The sequence below is a fragment of the Manacus candei genome, unplaced genomic scaffold (assembly GCF_025592945.1).
Source record: "Manacus candei isolate 608988 ecotype Guabito, Panama unplaced genomic scaffold, ASM2559294v1 h1tg000046l, whole genome shotgun sequence".
Classification (NCBI taxonomy): Eukaryota; Metazoa; Chordata; class Aves; order Passeriformes; family Pipridae; genus Manacus; species Manacus candei.
The window spans coordinates 8,848,415-8,867,183 of NW_026138094.1; the positions used below are offsets into that span (position 1 = coordinate 8,848,415).

Consider the following 18,769-nt stretch of genomic DNA (forward strand, 5'->3'; position numbering starts at 1 on the left):
AGGGGGCGGGACGGGACGGGACGTCAGCGCGGCCGGAAGCTGCCGGGAGCGCCCCGGTTTGGATCTGCCCGCCGAGCCAGGCCCGGGAGGCGCGGAGGGGACCAGGTGGGAGCCTGGACTGAGTTGAGAGGGAAGCATCTGTATGGGGAGCACGGCTGTACAGGGGGTATGGCTGTATAGGGGGTGCGGTTGTACAGGGGATGTGGCTGTCTGTATAGGGGGTGCGGTTGTACAGGGGGTACGGCTTTATAGGGGCACGGCTGTACAGGGGATGTGGCTGTACAGGGGGCACGGCTGTACAGGGGGCACGGCTGTACAGGGGGCACGGCTGCACAGAGGGGTGCATGGCTGCACAAGGCATTGCTGGGGGGCCTGCAGTGGTGGTCAGTGCCGAGCTCACCCCGCGCCGTTTCTCTCCCCGCAGCTCCAGCCGGGGCACACCCGGAGCGGGGGGCGATGAGGCGCCTGCCCTGGAGGCGGTCGGTGAGGGGCTGCAGCCCCCAGCCCCAGCGATGCCCCTCCAGCTCCTCGGCCAGCCACCCGCTGCCACAGGAGATGAGCCAGAATACGGGCCAGCGGCGCATGAACCCCCTCAACATCCAGATGCTCTCCAGGACCCTCCACGAGCAGATCTTCCGCGGTGCCCAGGTGTGCTACTCGGCGGCGGACGTGCAGCGGAGCGTGGAGCACCTGCAGCGCCACGACCTGTGGGGCAAGGAGACCTCCACGCTGCCCGACGTGGACCTGCGGCTGCCCCGCATGTACGGGGACAACATCGACGAGCACTTTCGCCTCCTGGCACAGAAACAGAGCTTGCCCTACCTGGAGGCGGCACACGAGCTGCTGCGGTGTGAGCTGCCCCCCCTGCCTGCCCAGTGGGCATGGCAGCTGGGCTGGACCCGCTACAGCCCTGACGGGCGAGCAGAGCCTGTGGACTTCCCCGAGGAGCGGGCGATGGTGCTGGACGTGGAGGTGTGCGTGGCTGATGGCCACTGCCCGACGCTGGCTGTGGTGGTCTCACCAAATGCCTGGTGAGATATGGTGCCAGCAGTGATAAGGGAGTCACAGCAGTGGGGGGGACACAGCTTCGGGAGGATGGGGATGCTCCTGAGTGGAGCCTTTTCTTGCAGTTCCACTGGCTTGTAGGGAAAACACAACGAAGCCCCAGAGCATGGTTCTGGGATGTGGCATGTGTGTCCTGGTTAGCAAGTGTGGCACTCCCCAGGGTGTGTCACCTCTCTCCCACAGGTGGGATCCTGCTCAGCACCCCACAGCACAGCAGGTGCTTGTTGTCCCAGGAGCTCCTGCTTTATTTGTTACAGCTGCGTGTCCCCTGCAGGTACTCGTGGTGCAGCAGGCGGCTGCTGGAGCAGCGATACTCCTGGTCCAGCCACCTCACTCTGGCCGACCTCATCCCCATGGAGAGCCCGGCAGGTGCCAGCTGTGCCGGCAAGGAGGACTGGAGGGAGAGTGTGGTGGTGGGGCACAACGTGGCCTTCGACCGGGCATTCATCAAGGAGCAGTACCTTATCCAGGTGAACTGCCGAGCCATTGCTTCATGCCCAGCAGCTGCATTTTCTGACGCAGATAACTGTTTGCATTGGCTCCTGGGGGTTATTTTGCAGATGCTGTTCTGCACAGGTACCCCAGGGTTGTGTTCACTTTGTCCTGCAGAGTACTTTGAGGTTATATCTCTTCAGAGAGAGATACTCTTGTACCCCATAAGGCTGCTGAAGGCTGCTGGAGGCTGCAGGTTGGCAGCTGGGGGTGTGGCAGGAGCCTTTGAGCAGCTGACAGCCTGTGCTGGGGGTGCTCTTGGCTCTCAAAAGATGGATGTGGGAGACAAAGCCTTGTCTTGACAAAAGCAGCTTGAGCAGAGGACTTGCAGCTTCTTCAGCATTTCCCAAACCCTCTCTTTTCTTCCCCCTGTTGTGTCCCAGGGCTCTAAGATGCGTTTCCTGGACACTATGAGCATGCACATGGCCATCTCGGGGCTGACAGGCTTCCAGCGCAGCCTCTGGATGGCTGCCAAGCATGGCAAGAGGAAGGGGATGCAGCAGGTCAAGGAGCACATGAAGAAAACACGCAGCAAAACAGAGGGGCCAGCGGTGAGTGAGGGAGCTGAGCCACTGGCAGTGGCCCGGGCAGGAGGGGGCTGTGTGCTGCTGTAATGGGACCATTTGCTCCTCTGCTGGCAGAATGGGATCTGCTGGAACAGCTTTGCTGAGTGAAGCTCTCCCAGCACCTTCCAGATGAGGTGGCGTTGGTTTAAACTGGAGCAGCAGTATCCTTTATCCCTCCTGATTTCATCCATGGCCAGTCCTTGTCCCACACTGTCTGACCCCCCATTGTCCATAGATGACTTCGTGGGACTGGGTGCACGTCAGCAGCATCAACAACCTGGTGGATGTGCATGCGCTTTACGTCGGGGGGGAGCCGCTGGAGAAGGAGGCACGGGAGATCTTTGTGAAGGGGACCATGGCTGACATCAGGAGTAACTTCCAGGTGCGGGAGGCCATCCCATCACATCCTGACAGTGGGAGCTGGAGATGGGAGCAGGGTGGTACCAGCTGCTGGGGTAGTTGCTATGACAGCCCCAGTGCCTTGCCCTGTGATGGCAGGGGGGTGGCTTCTTTGCCTGCTCCAACCTGCCGCTGTCCCCAGGACCTGATGTCGTACTGTGCCCGTGATGTCCAGGCCACCCACGAGGTATTTCAGGAGCAGCTGCCACTCTTCATGGAGAGGTGAGAGTTACCAAGCTCTGACTGATGTTGGCCAAGGGGCTGTGGGCTTAGTGGGCAGCAGGAAGGGTCACAATCCCTCTAGGGATGGGATGTGGCTCCTCTTGTCCTTAGAGTGTCCTGAAGCTCTTTTCAGGAGGGATGTCAGACCTCCCCTGTGTAGGTGAGCAGGAATAAACAGCAGCACAGCATGGCTGGAGGAGGTGAGTAGGTCTCCTGAGGCAGCTCAGAGCGGTACAGCTTTGGGGTTGTTACATAGGGTTGTTTTTATGGCAGCAATTGATGCACAGGGCAGGCAGAAGATACAGGGATCCTTGTGGGTTTAGGGGAGGAACACTGAGGCTCTTATGTGAGGCTGGGAAACTCTGGGTGAAGACACGTTCATGGTCTGTCGTAGCCTGGTGCTTCCAGGGACAACCTGCTCCATCAGATGTCTAATTCCTCACTGCTTTGGGCTCTAGGTGTCCCCACCCTGTGACATTTGCAGGGATGCTGGAGATGGGGGTGTCCTACCTGCCAGTCAATGGGAACTGGAAGAGGTACCTGGACGATGCTCAGGGCGTCTACGAGGAGCTGCAGAAGGAAATGAAGAAGTCCCTGATGAACCTGGCCAACGATGCCTGCCAGCTGCTGCACGAGCACAGGTACCACGGGCTGGGACTGCAGGTCCTGCTGCTCCCACGAAGGAGCCCAGATGCCAGATGGTCCTTGGGGGACTGTGGGTGGATGTGAGGGACAGGAGCAAAGCTGTGGTGTGACAGCAGCATGTCATCAGGTACAAGGATGACCCCTGGCTCTGGGATCTCGAGTGGGACACACAGGAGTTTAAACAAAAGAAGAACCCAAAAAAGAAGAAGAAGAAAGATGAGGATGGGAACAGCCAAGTCTCCCTGGCAGCAACAGGCGCAGAAGGCTCAGCGCAGGAGTGGCAGGAGGGTGAGCACAGGTGATCCCTGGGGACAAGGGGTGTTCCAGGGATGCCTTCCCAGGGGTGCCCAGAAAAAGGGACAAGGTTTGTTGGTGCTTCAAGGTGAAACATTGCTGGCCTGTGTCCCCATGCTGGGGCATGTGGTGGGGGGCTGGTTTGAGGTCCCTGTTCCCAGAGGAGTGTCATGGAGGCTCTTTGACAGCCAGTCCTCCTTGTCCCACCAGACCCTGGTCCCCCCGGCGAGGATGAGGAGCTGAAAGTCCCTGCCAGCCAGCTCTGTCTGGAGCGCCTGAAGGAGACAGTCACACTGCAACCCAAGAGACTCCAGCACCTGCCAGGCCACCCGGGGTGAGTTGGGGACCCTGGGTGTCCCCAGGGCTTGCCCTGTGCTTTCTGACCCATCCCTGCTGCTCCCCAGCTGGTACCGCAAGCTGTGCCCACGCCTGGAGGAGGCGGGGTGGGTGCCCGGACCCAGCCTCATCAGCCTGCAGATGAGGGTGACCCCGAAGCTGATGCGCCTGGCCTGGGACGGTTTCCCTCTCCATTACTCAGACAAGCATGGCTGGGGATACCTGGTGCCAGGACGGCAGGACAATTTGCCAGCAACCCCCTCAGAGATCGATGAGCCTTCCTGCCCATACAGGTGAGAAGGATGTAGTAGCCTACTGAGCTGGGGGATGTTCCGTGGGGGTATTTGGGAGCTCTCTGGGGCTCTGCCCAGGTGGTGCTCCAGAGCCTCAGGCCCCACTGTGGTTGTGTGAGCCCTGTCCTCTCCTCTACCAGGGTGATTGAGAACCTGTACAAGCAGTACTGCCTGGAGAAAGGCAAGGAGCAGCCCCCGGGGCTGGAGGGTGCCATGGAGGAAGAGCTGCTGGTGATGGATGGCAGCACAATGTGGCAGAAGGTGAAGGAAGGGATGGAGGGTCCTTTGGGAGTGAGGTGTGGGGCTGTGCTTCTTCCTCTGTGCATGTGAAAACCAACCCTGTGTCCAGCTCCAGGCTCTGCAAGTAAAAAATTCCCTATAATAAGGGTTACTGGATAATTGGTGTTTGACCTGGCCTCCCCTATGGTCCCTCTATGCCTCAGGTGGAGGAGCTGAGCCGTGTGGAAGTGGATACAGAGGAGAAAATGGGCAGGGTGGACCAGAGCCTGGTGCAGGTATGGGGGGTTCCTGTGGGATGGGGTGGTGGATTGGTCCTTCTTTCCTTGATTTCCCCCTCCAGCCATGCCTGAAGGTATTCCTGGCATCACCTCACATTGCTGGTCACAGGAGGAGGTGGATGAGTTGTGCGACAGGCTGGAGATGAGCCAGCCCTTGTACCACCATGGCAACGGTCCCTACAACGATGTCAACATCCCTGGGTGCTGGTTCTTCAAGCTGCCTCACAAGGCAAGTTGGGGCTCCTGTCACTCCAGTGCTGCAGCACTCCTGGGACCCACGTGATCTCATCCCATGGGATTGGGTGGTGGAAATGCGTGTCTGTAGCTGGCACAGGAGGATGCACAGAGCTTTACTGCTGTGGATTGGTGGTGACTGAGCCCTGACACCTCTTTTCCTGCTGAAGGACGGGAATGAAAACAATGTGGGAAGCCCTTTTGCCAAGGATTTCCTGCCCCAGATGGAGGACGGCACCCTGCGGGCTGCTGTGGGCCGCACCCATGGGACCAGAGCCCTTGAGATTAACAAAATGATCTCATTTTGGAGGAATGCTCACAAGCGGATCAGGTGAGCAGCTGCTTTCACCTTGACATCCCTGTGGGTGGAGGCTGCTTTGTGACCAGGGGAGTTCGTATGGGTGCGTGGGGGGCTCAGCATCTCACCTACCTTGTGTCTCCCCAGCTCCCAGATAGTGGTGTGGCTGAAGAAGGGAGAGCTGCCTCGTGTGGTAACCAGGTACGGGGAGGAACGCCCCAAATCTGGACTGTTGTTCCCTCTACCTCACGCCAGGAGGGCTCTCACAGGATGGTGCTCACCCTCACCTCTCTCCCAGGCACCCTGACTATAACGAGGAGGACAATTACGGAGCCATCCTGCCGCAGGTGGTGACCGCAGGCACCATCACCCGCCGGGCGGTGGAGCCCACCTGGCTGACAGCCAGCAATGCCCGGGTATGGCCCTGCTTGGATTCTTATGGGGTGTTTTGAGGTGCCCTCTGTGTGTTTTGGACTGGTGGGAGCTACCTGTGTTGGAAATAGGAGTTGGGGATGGATGCTGGGATTTGAGGTGGCAGGACCAGTGCTGGGGCCCTTCTCTTGCTGATGTGCTGTGAGCTGGGGAGAGGGGAAGGAGTGAGCAGAGGGTCTGGGGCTTTAGGATTCGGTGGAAGGAGAAGAAAACACCAAAGTGCCTGCTTCTGTCCTTCCTCAAGCTCCCCTTCTTTTGTGCTGGAGGGACTGACCAAGTGGGTGATGCCCCATATGTGTGTTAAACCTGGTTTTGACTGAGAGCAAAACTGAGGGGCACGAAGACTGCTGTGCCAGCACATTGCAGCTGCGGGAGGAAGGTTGTGCCGGGGAGGAGGAGAGGGCTGTGCTGAGCTGCATACTGTGTCCTGCAGGCTGACCGGGTGGGCAGTGAGCTGAAAGCCATGGTCCAGGTGCCACCCGGCTACTCCCTGGTGGGCGCAGACGTGGATTCCCAGGAGCTCTGGATAGCCGCCGTCCTTGGCGAGGCGCACTTCGCTGGCATGCACGGTGAGCCGGGGCCGTGCCCCAGGGGAGCGTGTTTGCTGGGTAGTGGGGTGACCTCCCAGTCCTGATCCCCTTTGATGTCCAACCTCTGCTTCCCTCCCACAGGCTGCACGGCCTTCGGCTGGATGACCCTGCAGGGCAAGAAGAGCAATGCGACGGACCTGCACAGCAAGACGGCTGCCACGGTGGGGATCAGCCGGGAGCACGCCAAGGTCTTCAACTACGGGCGCATCTACGGGGCCGGGCAGCCCTTCGCCGAGCGGCTGCTGATGCAGTTCAACCACCGGCTGACGCAGCAGCAGGCGCGTGAGAAGGCCCAGCAGATGTACGCGGTCACCAAGGGCATCCGCAGGTGGGTGCTCCCGGGCTGAGCAGGGACAGGGATGGTGGCAGTGTCCCGCAGGAGCTGGGTTACTCGCTCTTCCCTCCAGGTTTCATCTGTCCGAGGAGGGGGAGTGGCTGGTGAGGCAGCTGGACCTGGCAGTGGACAGGGCGGAGGATGGATCGGTGTCAGCCCAGGATGTCCAGCGACTCCAGAGAGAAGCCATGAAAAGGTGAGATGGTCTGAGCCTGTGTGGCTCTGTGGCATCCATTGGGATGTGAGGCAGAGGGAGCTGCAGCCTGACAGGCAGGGGGCAGAGAAGGGAAATGGGGCTGCTGGATAGCCTTGGTGCTCTCTGCTCCTCCAGGGCCAGGGAGGTTTGATCTGGGGGTGGGCTCTCAATTTCACCCACTCTCCCAGTGAACAATTAGCAGGGTCTCATCCAGCTGCCTCAAGCCAGGAGGGAGTGTTTGAGGTTCTCAAACAAGGACCTGCAGCCTCCTCCCACACTTCCATCAAACCTTCTCTCTGCCGCACAGGTCCCGGAAGAGGGGTAAGTGGAATGTGGTGGGGCACCGAGTGTGGGCTGGAGGCACCGAGTCAGAGATGTTCAACAAGCTGGAGAGCATCGCCTTATCCCCCACCCCACAGACCCCAGTGCTGGGCTGTCACATCAGCAGGGCCCTGGAGCCCGCCGTGGTCAAGGGGGAGGTAAGGATGCAGCTCTGGGCTGCTGAGCATTGGGCTTTCCTCATCTTCTCCAAGACGGTGATTCCATGCTCAGCCCTTCTTAGGTGCTGGAGACCCAGTAGGCTCTTGTAGCCATTCAGGAAACCCGTTGTCCCTTTATCTCTGTGGGATCAAGAAAACCCAACAACCCTGAATTTAACAGATTTCTCACAGGAGCTGTCCTGTAGGGGGGGCCATGCCCTGGACCCAGTGCTCTCTTACTATCCATTTCTGTTTCCTTTCACCAGTTTCTGACCAGCAGAGTGAACTGGGTGGTGCAGAGCTCAGCTGTTGACTACCTGCACCTCATGTTGGTCGCCATGAAGTGGCTCTTCGAGGAGTTTGACATCAAGGGGCGCTTCTGCATCAGCATCCATGACGAGGTGCGTTACCTGGTCCAGCAGCAAGACCGCTACCGGGCAGCCCTGGCCCTGCAGATCACCAACCTCCTCACAAGGTGAGACCTGACAGCTGTGGTGTCTCCTGGGGAGGAGCAGAAGTGCCTCTGGGGTGAGACAGGCAAGTTAAAGGGGCTGGGGTTGGCTGTGCCTACAGCAAACTGGTGCAGAGCAGTTTTCTTCTGCTCAGGGCAAGTTAGCAGCGCTGGAGGCTGCAGTTCCTTCATGCGTGACTTAAGGTGGCTGTAAATAGACCTCGGCTTTGATTTCCAGGGATAATATGCTGGCAAGAGGGGGATATCATCAGCTTTTGGCTCCTGCAGAGATGGGGCCAGTCACTGTGCTCTGTTGGGATGGGAACACATCGCCTCCTGCTCCCTTCTGGTCTGCAGCCATCCTGTGGCAGCAGCCCTCGGGCTTGGCTGAGCAACTGGGAGCCTGAACTGTCCCATCCCTCATTCCCTGCTGCCTTCAGGGGAGAGCAGGGGGCACGGCTCATCTCTGCAGTCCCACTGCTTCCCTGCCCCATGCAAAACTAAGCTCAGCCTAGAAGGCTCCTGATCTCAAAGGGTTCCTGTTGATCCGGCTTGCGGCACAGCCAGCTTTGCCAAATCCCCTTCCCAGCACTGTGGGGTTATTTGGTGACACAGGAGCCATCCAAGGCTGAGCTGTTTTCTCCCGTGTGGAGGCAGGGACACCACAAACAGCCTTTCTGTGCCAGTGCAGCAGACACAGCGGGACAGGCACCCTGACGTTCCTGCCTTTGTGCCAGCTCCTGCAAGCACAGGGCTTCCTGCTGGGAAAATCCAGCATCTGCTCTGCCTGCCTGGGAGGATTAGCCAGCAGTGAAGGGCTGGTTTCTTCCTTTCTCACGAGGAGGCTCCGCTACTTCTGAGGAGGGACTGTTACTCTGTTCTTCTCACACCCACTTTAGCAATATTTGACCCTCCTGCTACCCAGGACTTAAAAAGCACCTTGTCCCCCACCTGCTGAGCGATGGGGGTGCAGAGTGACCTGTGAGGGGTAGCTGGCCACTTTGGTGAAGCTGTGGCTGATTGGAACTGGGTGTGACAAGGCCAAGAGTGATGTCCAGCAGCATCCCCCCTGCTGTCTTGTTCTCCCAGGTGCATGTTTGCCTACAAACTGGGCCTCCAGGATCTGCCACAGTCAGTGGCTTTCTTCAGTGCGGTGGATATTGACCAGTGCCTAAGGAAAGAGGTGACCATGAACTGTGTGACGCCCTCAAATCCAATGGGGATGGAGAAGTATGGCATCCCTCAAGGTGAGCATGTCTGTGCAAGCTACACCCTGTAATCCCCTCTGCATGGGCATCCCCAGCTTAGGCAGAGCACTTGGCCTAAGTAGTCACTCCCTGAGGGCTCCTCTGTTCGGCAGAGGCACCTCATGAGCCCCTTGCTTCCTGACCCATCATCTCCTTGCTGTGCAGCAGCTGTTTCCCAGATAAAGGACAAACCTGCCCTCAGATTTGTTCTCTCAGTCATTGCACACATCAGCCACTCCACCCTTGGGTAACCTTTATTAGGAGTCTGACAGGCAAAAGGTGCTTTTAGAAACAGGATTTGTGCTCTGTGGGCAAAAAGGGCATTTGTGTTCTCACCAAGAACAAGGCAAATTAAACAAGTGCATCGCAATCAGGGTCAGCAAAAACAAAACAGCAAAAACATAATGGCAAAACCAGCCTGGGCAGAGGAAGCTGTGGCCTCTCACTGCTCAGGAGCTGCACGTGGCAGCTTCAACTCCAAGGTGGAACAGCTTGTGTTCCCAGCTTCCTACTGGTGCTGGTTCTTGTGTTCTCACCACCACCCAAAACAGAAGTTTGAATAAATTTAAGGCTTTCTGTGCTACACGCTCTGAACTAAAGCAAACCACGGCTATCGCTGTCTTATGCTGCAGAGTCTGAGTGTACTGCAGGGAACTGACTGTCCCCTTGTCTTCCAGGGGAAGCACTGGATATATATCAGATAATTGAAATAACCAAAGGTTCGCTGGAGAAGAAGTGATGACGCTAGAGTGCCAGAAGGACAGTTGTCCAGACTGTGTGCCAGAGCCTCGCTGTCCTTTAAGGAGGTCTTTTGGCAGGGACTGATTCCAGTCACTCCATTTCCCTTTTGCTGTAAGAAGGGATGTTCCTGGGGAAGAAGATTTTGGTAGCAGCATATTTGAATAGCAGAGGTGCTTCTGAGGGCAGCGGCCACCTGTAAAACCTGAGACAGGGGCCAGAGTCGCTGCTTGCACTCCCGTGGGCACAAAGGAAGAAGGCATAAGTATTTGACAAGAGAAACAATAAACCATCATCTCCATACATGCAGCTCTCCAAGACCAAGGTGAATCCACCACGGAACAGGCACTGTGGGAGGAGGCAGCAGCAGCAGCAGCAGCAGCCCCGGTTTATTTTTTTCGCCGTCTCTTCTTTTTGGGTTCCTGGTTCTCATCTGTGTGCTCTGCTGCGCTGCTCTGGAGAGGGGAGGGAGAGAGTAGCAGTACAGACTGTGATTGTTTTTGTGTGATTAGTCTAGGGAATGTTTATCTAAAGCAAGAAACCAGATGTGCTGAAAAGGATTTAGCTCTTTTTTTTTTTTCTCCCTAACTAAATGACATGAATATGGGACTTCTGTCACCCACTGAGACTTTCCCTGTGGGCCAACCCCCCTCTCGAATTCATGCTGGAACTTAGATCACAGGCTACCAGTGGCACAGGACAGGGACTGTGTCCTGGGTTTTGGCTTATTGAAACACTCAGGAAAATATGGACAGACACACCAATAAAAACCTGGACAATCAGCAAACAGCTTATTTTTCTTATCCAGCACAGGTTATGCTGCCTTCACCAGCACTGTCTAGTAGAGATGGGTCTGAGGAGAATGATGCCTTGCAGAGTTTGCCCTGCCAGGTCTTTATCTACAAAAGTTAACCTGGATGTAAAACCACTTTGCATCATGCTGCAAAGGCCTGATCCTGGCCAGGCAGTAGGTCCTCAGGGGTAACACTGATAGACCTTTCTGCTTGCTGAGGCAAAGAACAAGGCCTTAAGAGCAGTTTCACTTCCCTAAGACCAGGAACACGGAAAGCTAGTACATGGAAATAAAGGCCACTCAAGGCAGAGGCCTGGGGTATAGGGGTTGACCAGAGTAACTGTTCACTCCTTCCTATTAGCTGAGTATTAAAATGAGAGCTAACCCAGGGAAGACAGGCTGTCCTAATTTCACACATGCCTGCACAACTCACAAATACAGTTGGCCTTTGAAGAAAGGGAAACCTATCAGTGAAAGCAGCTAAATGAATGCTGACCTGGTCATTGTGTGGCTCATTCTCAGCATCCTCAGTGTTGTGCTCCTGCAGGGCGCTGTCCAGCACGGATGCGTTGATGCGGAAGTCCCGGGAGGTGCTTAACTTCATGTACTGCATCAGGTTCACCTGCAGCAACCAAGGTGAAACCAGGGGGAGAAGACATCAAGCCATTAGCATCTTAGTGTAGTTCTCTACCTTGCCTAGTCTCTTGCACAGCACTGGGACTGAGTCCATCGCAGTAATAACGCAGGACTGAAGCAAAAGGCAGGTGAAAAAGCACCCACTCCCATGCCATCCAGTGGCCCATTTATGTGTTCCTAAAAGCCAAGTGATTGCCAGTTACTCCCACGGTCATGTAGTACCCCATTGTGGTACATTTCATGACACAGACTGGGAGAGAGGGGTGAGGAAAGCTGGCCTGAGGTGTGCACGCTTCTCCTCCACCAGAAACCACACACTGTAAGGTCACAGGCAGGACTGACACTGACATGGGCTGGTATCAGTATGGCAGCAATTCAGTAGTGCTGGGCCAGGAGTGTGGGCAAGGGCTGAAAAGTCCTTACACCTTTCTAATTTGAGCATTATTAAAGGTGGGCCAGCTATAGCTCTCCACCATGCCCTCGATCCCACTGTTCCACCGAGTTCAGGTCACAGAAGAGCTCTGCTTTACATTACCTTTGACTTCTTGGAGAGATGGATAAGGAACTTCTCATACTGCTCTATTGCAAAAATCAGGTTTGGGATCGGTTTGGTCTCTCGAAGCACTTTGGCCTGAAATGCAGAGAGGAGTGTGATGGGTCAGATTTAGAAGGGAACAGTGGTGTTGTAGCATGACATGAAGACCATGACGTTCCCAGGTTAGACAAGTGTCTTCAGTAGCCTTACTCCTTATCAGTCCTGCCCCAGCAAGCCTTGCCAGCTTTGCTACTAGTTTTAAATTGACTCCCAGGATGGTTCTGCAGTGAGGCTCTCCTATGTGTTGCTCTGTACTCTGCCTGCAGTCCAGAGCCCTTGATATCCCTGACAGCAATGGGAGCAGCAGTTCCTCTGCTCCAGCTCTCCCAAGGCATCACAAGCACAGGCTGTCCAGGCAAGGAGCACACTGATGTTTCACCACATTGTTGTCCTGTTTATTTACCACTACTGGTATTTGTTCCCCATGGTGACAGAGTGGTAAAGGATATGCAGCATTTCAGCCCGTTTCCATACACTCAGGGAAGAGCTGGGAAGATCATGCTTGTGGCTTTTAAACCCTTAACATCACAGGAATGTCTGGGACAGCTGATGAGATGGAGGAGATGCTGTCTGGGAGCACAAACAAAGGACATCAAGGACCAGGAACCTGCCAGCCTGCTCGCTTGCTCCCAACCAAATAATCCAGTCATTTTCAACTGCTTTACTTTAGTGGAATCCATTCCTTCATCTTTAAATGTACTGATAAAATTAAGAAACACTTAAAGAGAATGCAATAGTGGTTCAAATAAATTAGCCCATATCTGTAATTTCATAGCTTACCCCAAACGTTAAAAATATCATAGATCACAAGACTATCCAGACTGACCTTTCCTTCATGTCTGTGAGCTTTTAGGCTGCATTTAGTGAAGGTGGTTTTTTCATTGTGGTTTTTTGGTTGTATTTTGGTTTTGCTTTTTTAGACTTCTCTGAAGTTACAGTAGATTAAATTTGATTTTTACTTAAAGGCCCAAATGACAGTTTGTCCCTGGTGATCTGTAAGAAGCCACCAGGTAACAACAAGCCTCGAGGTATGATTCCAAGTTCAACTACAGCCCATGTTCTGACAGAGTGAGTCAGTCTTACCATGACTGTGGAGACTGCAGCAGCTTCATCCTCTTTCTTCTTCTTTTTCTTCTCTTCCATAAAGCTTAAGCTCTCACTGTGGATGTTCTGAAGGAGGATGCCAAAAGATGTGTCATTACAGGGTTAGCAGGGAAGAAAGGCCAGCTCAGTAAAGCCAGAGAAGTCCTTGCTCTGGCCAGCTAACAGCATTACCAGCTACATGACAGAAAGGTAGCGATACAAGAATGGAATTCAGGGTAAACACAAAAAATAAGGAAAGAAAAACTAATTTCGTAGTTTATACATTCTGAAATATGCATGTGTGAGAAGTCCTCAGCAGTGACAGCTCTGCACACCATGACACCTTCCCCAATATGTTGTTCAATTCCTGTGGTCCTCACACGAGTACCCAGCTCCTCTCCAGGCAGATAAATCCCAGCTTCAGCACTGCAGTCTTTGGCACCCACATTACTTCACACTGTGATGACTGCAGTGTTGTTGACCTTTATTTGCCATTGTGGTTAACAGCAGTATTAATCTCATCCAAAAAAACCCACATGAACACAGGGGAAAAAAAAAAAAACAACTGAAAACCAGCTCCTTCCCTGCTCAAGCAGAAATCAGCATGCTCAGTCCCACTGGTGCTGAAATGTCTTATACTATTATTTGACATAGTAAAGCTTGAACTATAAGAAACTCAACTCATGTCAGGAAGATTAATAATCCCCAAAGGTGCCCATGTACTGCAGCTGATACACCACTCAGCATGAGATAGACTGACTGTGATTTTGCCAGTTAATTTAGGCCTTACCTGTACATAAGTAATGAATGAGTAACACTGTGGGGTCAAATGGGAACCTGAGAGCTTCACCTGCAAAGGAGCAGAGAGGTTGGTGTTACTCCTAACTCGAGGCAAGGAGCCATTTCCTCCAGCAATTTGCTCACACTCACCAGCTTTTCCAGCCTTCCTGGAATGGTATTCGAGGTGCTGCGGCAAGCTTGGATATACTGCAAGAAAAACATGAGTTTCTTCTAGGTATGCTGTTCTCATCCTGTATCCAGGCAGAGCTCAAAGCAGCTCATCCAACAGCGCAGTGGGGAGGGCAGGATTTGCAACAACTATCCCCCACAGTGGCTTGCTATATCACATGTCTGCATTCCAGAGCTGTGAGAGAAGAGCTCTGGGGCATTCACCACCTTGTCTCAAAGGAGCTCCACTGGCCTGCTTTCATGGCCCTGTTCCCTCAGGTCCTGCCCCGGGCCTTCAATGGGAATGAGTGGCAAGGGCAGGATTGACGAGTACCGTGAGAACACTGTTAGTGCTGTTCATTCTGGCACAGACCTGCACTAAGGAACCCACAAAATATACTGGAAAAAGCCACTCCAAGCCATGGAAAGCCAAGTCGAGCTGGAGAGAAGCTTCCCCTTATCTCCACTGGTACAACTATCACTGCTCAGAAAGGTCACAAAATTGAGGGCATGAAAGCCAATAGAATAAGGGCTCAGCTCCTGCAAGAGATCAACAGCCCAGTTCTGAGTGTAGCTGCTGAGGTCACTGTGAGCTTGCTGCAGCAGATGGGAAGAAAGCTTTTAGCTCATAGCCAGCTCACTGTCAGAGGAGCACACTCACATGTTTGATGAGGGAGGTGAGAATTGTGTATGTCTTGCTGAGGCTTCTCAGCAGTGTGTCCACACAGCTCCCTGCTGGGAGTGCAGTCTGCACCAGCTCATGATAGACTGTCAGCAGAGTTCCCAGCTGCAGAATTACACCTTTCTCCAGAGCCTGGGTTTGGTTTGATGGCTGAGAAGGGTCTTCTAGAAGAAAGAGATGAATACTTGGTGAATGTGTGTCTAATGAATCCTTTTGTGCAGGTGGGAGGCACAAAAGGCCCTCTTTGTGTCCAATGCACAAAGCACCCATGTGGCACAGGGATCACTGGAGGGATTTTGTGACAACGCCCCTTATCTTACATTGTTCATGTAGAACCAGTTTGAAGGAGAGTTTAACCTGCCCTCAGATGATGCTGTCTTAAAATCCCAAGATACCTTTTTTCCTCTCTGTCTTCATCTGGTTTTGACAAAACATGTAACATTAATAATTGGACTTTTATTACCTGATGTGTTGGACCCCAGACTGGTGAGTTTCTTGATAAGCCAATCCACCTCTTCAAGGACCTTATCCACCTGACCCAGAACCAGCAGCTAAGACAGAAACACCAAAAACAAAACAGGTTTTTGGAGGAGTTTGGCACAATGGGAACCTGCAAGCTGTTTGTCACACCTTATCCCTGGACTCTACATATTGTTCCACACACAGTATTTTGACTCACACAGACAGTGGGGGCTGCAGTCTTGGCATTCACTATGGCAAAATGGCACCGACTCTCCACTTCTACGTCCTGGCCAGAGGAGAGAAAACAAATTCTGGTGAATAAAACTCCAGCTGCTGTCACACAGTTTATACCAGAGGTGCACTCAATTCTGCCCTGACAGCACTATGTGATGAAGGGCTAGGCTGCTTCTGCATCACACCTGATCTATGTCTCCCAGGCAAGCGTGGATGTCTTGTGCAAGTTCCCGCAGGAGACTGACCGGGCTCTTGTAGAGAACGTGGACACTGAAGAGCAGAGACAGCAAACCCTTGCAGCAAGAGATATCCTCTGTGGGGAAGAGAAAACAACACATTATCAGGCGCAGAGCTCCCCCAGCTACTTAGGAACACCAGACATCCAGCGAGGGGAAGTCTCAGATTCAGTGCGGATTTAACCAAAATGATCCACAGTAGGTTAAAATCCTATCAAAATACTGCAGTTACAGCAGCAGAGTTCAAAACATCAGGCATCACATGTAATAGTGCAAGGGGAAGTGTGGCTCACTGGAGCCCTCAGCTCACAGAAAAATTGTGACCAAAAGCACTGAGGAAGTGCAATACAAACTCTGACAAGAATACTATTTTTCCAGAGTATAAATCCTGACTTGAGCCTAAATAACAAGGGAGAAAATTCAGGTAGGTGAGTGGCTTCCTTTTCTTCAGCAACACTAATAGTTTTAGTTCTTTCTCTAAGATTTGTGCTAATAACCACAATGTCATGGCAATCTGCCACAGAATGGGACATGAATGTATCTTAAAGAGGTAAAACCAGGACAGACAACAGCAGAGCATCCAAGGGTCTAATATCAGACCTGACACATCACATCTAAACATGCTCCCCAAAGCTTACTTACCAAGAGCATTTTCTTTGCAAACTTTGACCGTCCAAGTCAGGAATTGAAGGAACTACAGAAAAAGAGAAAAGATATCATGACTTCGAAACAATTCAAAGCACAATACTACTACTACTACTAATAAAAATTCAAGACAATGAATCACAGCAAAAGATGAGTGAAGTCCCCCCTCATGGCAGAAGGCACCCAGCTGTGCTCTATGAAGTTCCACAACAGACACTTAAACTACTAACAAGTGAAAAGCTGAGATCCAGGATGGGAATGGCGATACATTCCCTTGGACAAAGTAACAGCTCCATTTAATTTAAGGTAAATGATGACTCCAGACTTCTGGCACACTTAGTGCAGTTCCTAGCTTGTAAAATTCGGGCACTTTAGAAAATGACTCCTTGCATGGAAGGAATTAGGCACTCAGCCAGTTTGGACTGGACACAAGTCTGCTGGCCTTTTTTGCCTCTATTCCCATGTGGAGACAATACTACAGCTAGGCTCTGTTAGGAGTCCCTGCTCAGGCAAACAAATCACTCAGGTGCCCAAAGCCATGATCAGAAGATGCAGCAGTGGGATGAGAAGAAAACTTGCTCTTAACTGTCCTTGCAGGAGGGTGACAGCAGAACCCTTGAGAACATAACAAAACTGTTCTTTCGACACATTGTGCCTGTAGATCCCAACCCAACCTGATAATCTCCTTCCCACACCTGCAGCTACAACATCCATCCCTGCCACCACATGAAGGCTGTGGAGTACCTGCTGCGAGGCCGGATCCAGGAGTTTGGACAATGTGGACAGAACTGTGATGAGTGACTGCGTTTCCTTGGCATTGAAGTCGTCCTCAGCACTGCTGAGCTGGTTCACCAGGGACCTCTGGTCATAGGAAGGAAAACAGTCCCTGAGTGTGCATGTGTTGGAGAAGCAAATAACCAGAAGCTGCAGCAGATAAAGGGATCAGCAGCGAGGAGAATAACAAAGAGTATAAAAAGAGGAGTCTTCTAAAGAGCAGGTACTGCTTTTTGTTAGGAGTGCTTACACAGAGGCTGCTTATGACTCAGTATGACTTTTACAATACTCAGATAAGTTTATGCTGCACTGAAGAACCTATAGTTCTGTAAATACACAAGCACTTCCATCCAGCTCTGCACAGCACCCTGAAAAAGCTTTTCTTAGGGATCAGAAACTTTTCTGTACTGGTAATGAATCAGTGCCACAGTTGCTATCACATACTCAACCCTGTGGTCAAGCAAAAGAGAGCTAGCAGTGCTTTCTGCCAGGATTCCAAGTGCTTTGGAACACTTGCAGCACACAGTGGTACTTACCTGAAACTGTCGGATCTGGAAGGCAGCTTTCTCCGTGACATTAATATCCGTTTCTTCTGCGTCACCATCAGTAATATCTGGCAGAGACAGAGAGGTGCAGAAAAAAAGCTAAATGCCAAGAGCAGAATACAGGATTTATTTCCAAAAGTGGGAAAGACTGCAACTGCTCACAGCTAGAGGAGGAATACAGACTGCAGAACCGTGGTGAGCGGGGAAATGTGTTAAAGGCAAACTTCAAATAGATGAATGTTATATCAGACCCCAACTATCCTCTGCTGACAGACTTAGAGCTCTATAAAAGCAGGTAAAGATATCTCTGGAATTTGTGTCTGGTGTGACACAAATGCTATGAAGCCCACCTTATCACTGACATACAAGGACCAGACCCCTCTCTCCCTTGCTATGGATAAAGGCTGCTAAGTCCCTACCTGCCCACACATGGGCTGGAACACGAAGGTCAGAAACCAGAGCAGAACTGTACTGTGTGCCTACCCAGGGCTTGCAGAAACTGGGGAATCCTGGCAGTGTACAGGATCTGCACCGTGTTGAAGATCCGCAGCAAACCTTCCAAGCACAGGAGTGAAATGCTTTTTCCCTTCTTCTTCCCTGATTCTTCAACAACAGTGGGAATTGAAGTGTACCTCCAAAGCAGAACCCTGTGGGATGAGAGATGAGATTTAGTCCAGTAAAGCTGGATGCACAGGGCAAGAACTAGATTCTACTCTTAGGATTGTATTTTTAATATAACTAAATTGGAAGGTCTTTTTTCTATAGGAAAGTGGTGGGAGAAGAGATCTGGTTTTAAAATTTTATTTCAATGTCAGCAAAACAGCTACTGCATTCTTTCTGCACAGTTAAATAATTTAATTCTTTCCAGGTGCCAAGGGACCTTCCAATCCCATTTCGAGTCCATCTTTATACACTCATTTCTTCCATCCAGCTTTCTTTCTTTCTCAGGCTACCCAAACCCTGACCACTGGTGTCAAATCTGCCAGTGACAAAAAGAGCTTTTCTTTTGGCACTTTGGATCTATGAAATGTCAGAATTCACTACAGGGCTGTCTATAAATAAAATCAGAAGTGTAAAGGCAGGCAAAATAAAAAGCTGTGAGGAAAGCAAAATTGTTTGGCCCAAAGGAGACTTTTCTATTTGTAGGCAAACATCTTTTTCCTGCTCCCCTAAGACCACTTCTTCCCTTTTTTGTTCCCTCTCCTTTCTTCTCATTAGTTCTGTCGCCTGCACAGATGATCTTATTCTATTTCAATGTCCAATCACGCAAAACATGTAGCTCACATGTAGTCCTAATGACTGCAACA

The 18,769-nt window shown here is 52.4% G+C and overlaps 2 protein-coding genes across 3 annotated transcripts in view; one reads left to right on the forward strand and one right to left on the reverse strand.

Annotated features, from left to right (window-relative positions):
- On the forward strand, window positions 1–10,209 carry POLG (DNA polymerase gamma, catalytic subunit). The gene is made up of 23 exons (XM_051796565.1): window positions 1–105; window positions 425–1,031; window positions 1,340–1,535; window positions 1,941–2,108; window positions 2,359–2,505; window positions 2,665–2,744; window positions 3,203–3,385; window positions 3,517–3,677; window positions 3,894–4,017; window positions 4,088–4,312; window positions 4,453–4,573; window positions 4,756–4,827; window positions 4,940–5,059; window positions 5,235–5,395; window positions 5,510–5,563; window positions 5,661–5,778; window positions 6,228–6,363; window positions 6,466–6,712; window positions 6,792–6,914; window positions 7,222–7,393; window positions 7,660–7,868; window positions 8,934–9,091; window positions 9,769–10,209. Exons 2-23 carry the CDS (start codon window positions 457–459, stop codon window positions 9,828–9,830), a joined length of 3,612 nt encoding a protein of 1,203 aa, XP_051652525.1. The 5' UTR covers window positions 1–105; window positions 425–456; the 3' UTR covers window positions 9,831–10,209.
- Window positions 10,169–18,769, reverse strand: part of FANCI (FA complementation group I) — a 23,616-nt gene continuing 15,015 nt past the window's right edge. The window contains exons 24-37 of one of the 2 annotated variants that reach the window (XM_051796563.1): window positions 17,946–18,109; window positions 17,454–17,530; window positions 16,888–17,004; window positions 16,141–16,192; window positions 15,448–15,575; window positions 15,246–15,314; window positions 15,030–15,117; window positions 14,546–14,730; window positions 13,867–13,923; window positions 13,727–13,786; window positions 12,937–13,023; window positions 11,794–11,889; window positions 11,119–11,244; window positions 10,169–10,284 (exon numbers count right to left, since the gene is read on the reverse strand). In XM_051796563.1, the coding sequence (XP_051652523.1) occupies window positions 10,219–10,284; window positions 11,119–11,244; window positions 11,794–11,889; window positions 12,937–13,023; window positions 13,727–13,786; window positions 13,867–13,923; window positions 14,546–14,730; window positions 15,030–15,117; window positions 15,246–15,314; window positions 15,448–15,575; window positions 16,141–16,192; window positions 16,888–17,004; window positions 17,454–17,530; window positions 17,946–18,109 (1,372 nt within the window). In that variant the 3' untranslated portion in view covers window positions 10,169–10,218. The remainder of the gene's footprint in view (window positions 10,285–11,118; window positions 11,245–11,793; window positions 11,890–12,936; window positions 13,024–13,726; window positions 13,787–13,866; window positions 13,924–14,545; window positions 14,731–15,029; window positions 15,118–15,245; window positions 15,315–15,447; window positions 15,576–16,140; window positions 16,193–16,887; window positions 17,005–17,453; window positions 17,531–17,945; window positions 18,110–18,769) is intronic. The other variant, XM_051796564.1, reaches the window with a different exon arrangement.

Bases quoted from the DNA above. Each gene is read 5' to 3' on its own strand.
- POLG (XM_051796565.1), top strand. From the start codon at position 457: ATGAGGCGCCTGCCCTGGAGGCGGTCGGTGAGGGGCTGCAGCCCCCAG. The intron at 5,564-5,660 runs GTACGGGGAGGA...CCTCTCTCCCAG, and splicing joins CTGCCTCGTGTGGTAACCAG to GCACCCTGACTATAACGAGG. The intron at 7,394-7,659 runs GTAAGGATGCAG...TCCTTTCACCAG, and splicing joins CCGCCGTGGTCAAGGGGGAG to TTTCTGACCAGCAGAGTGAA.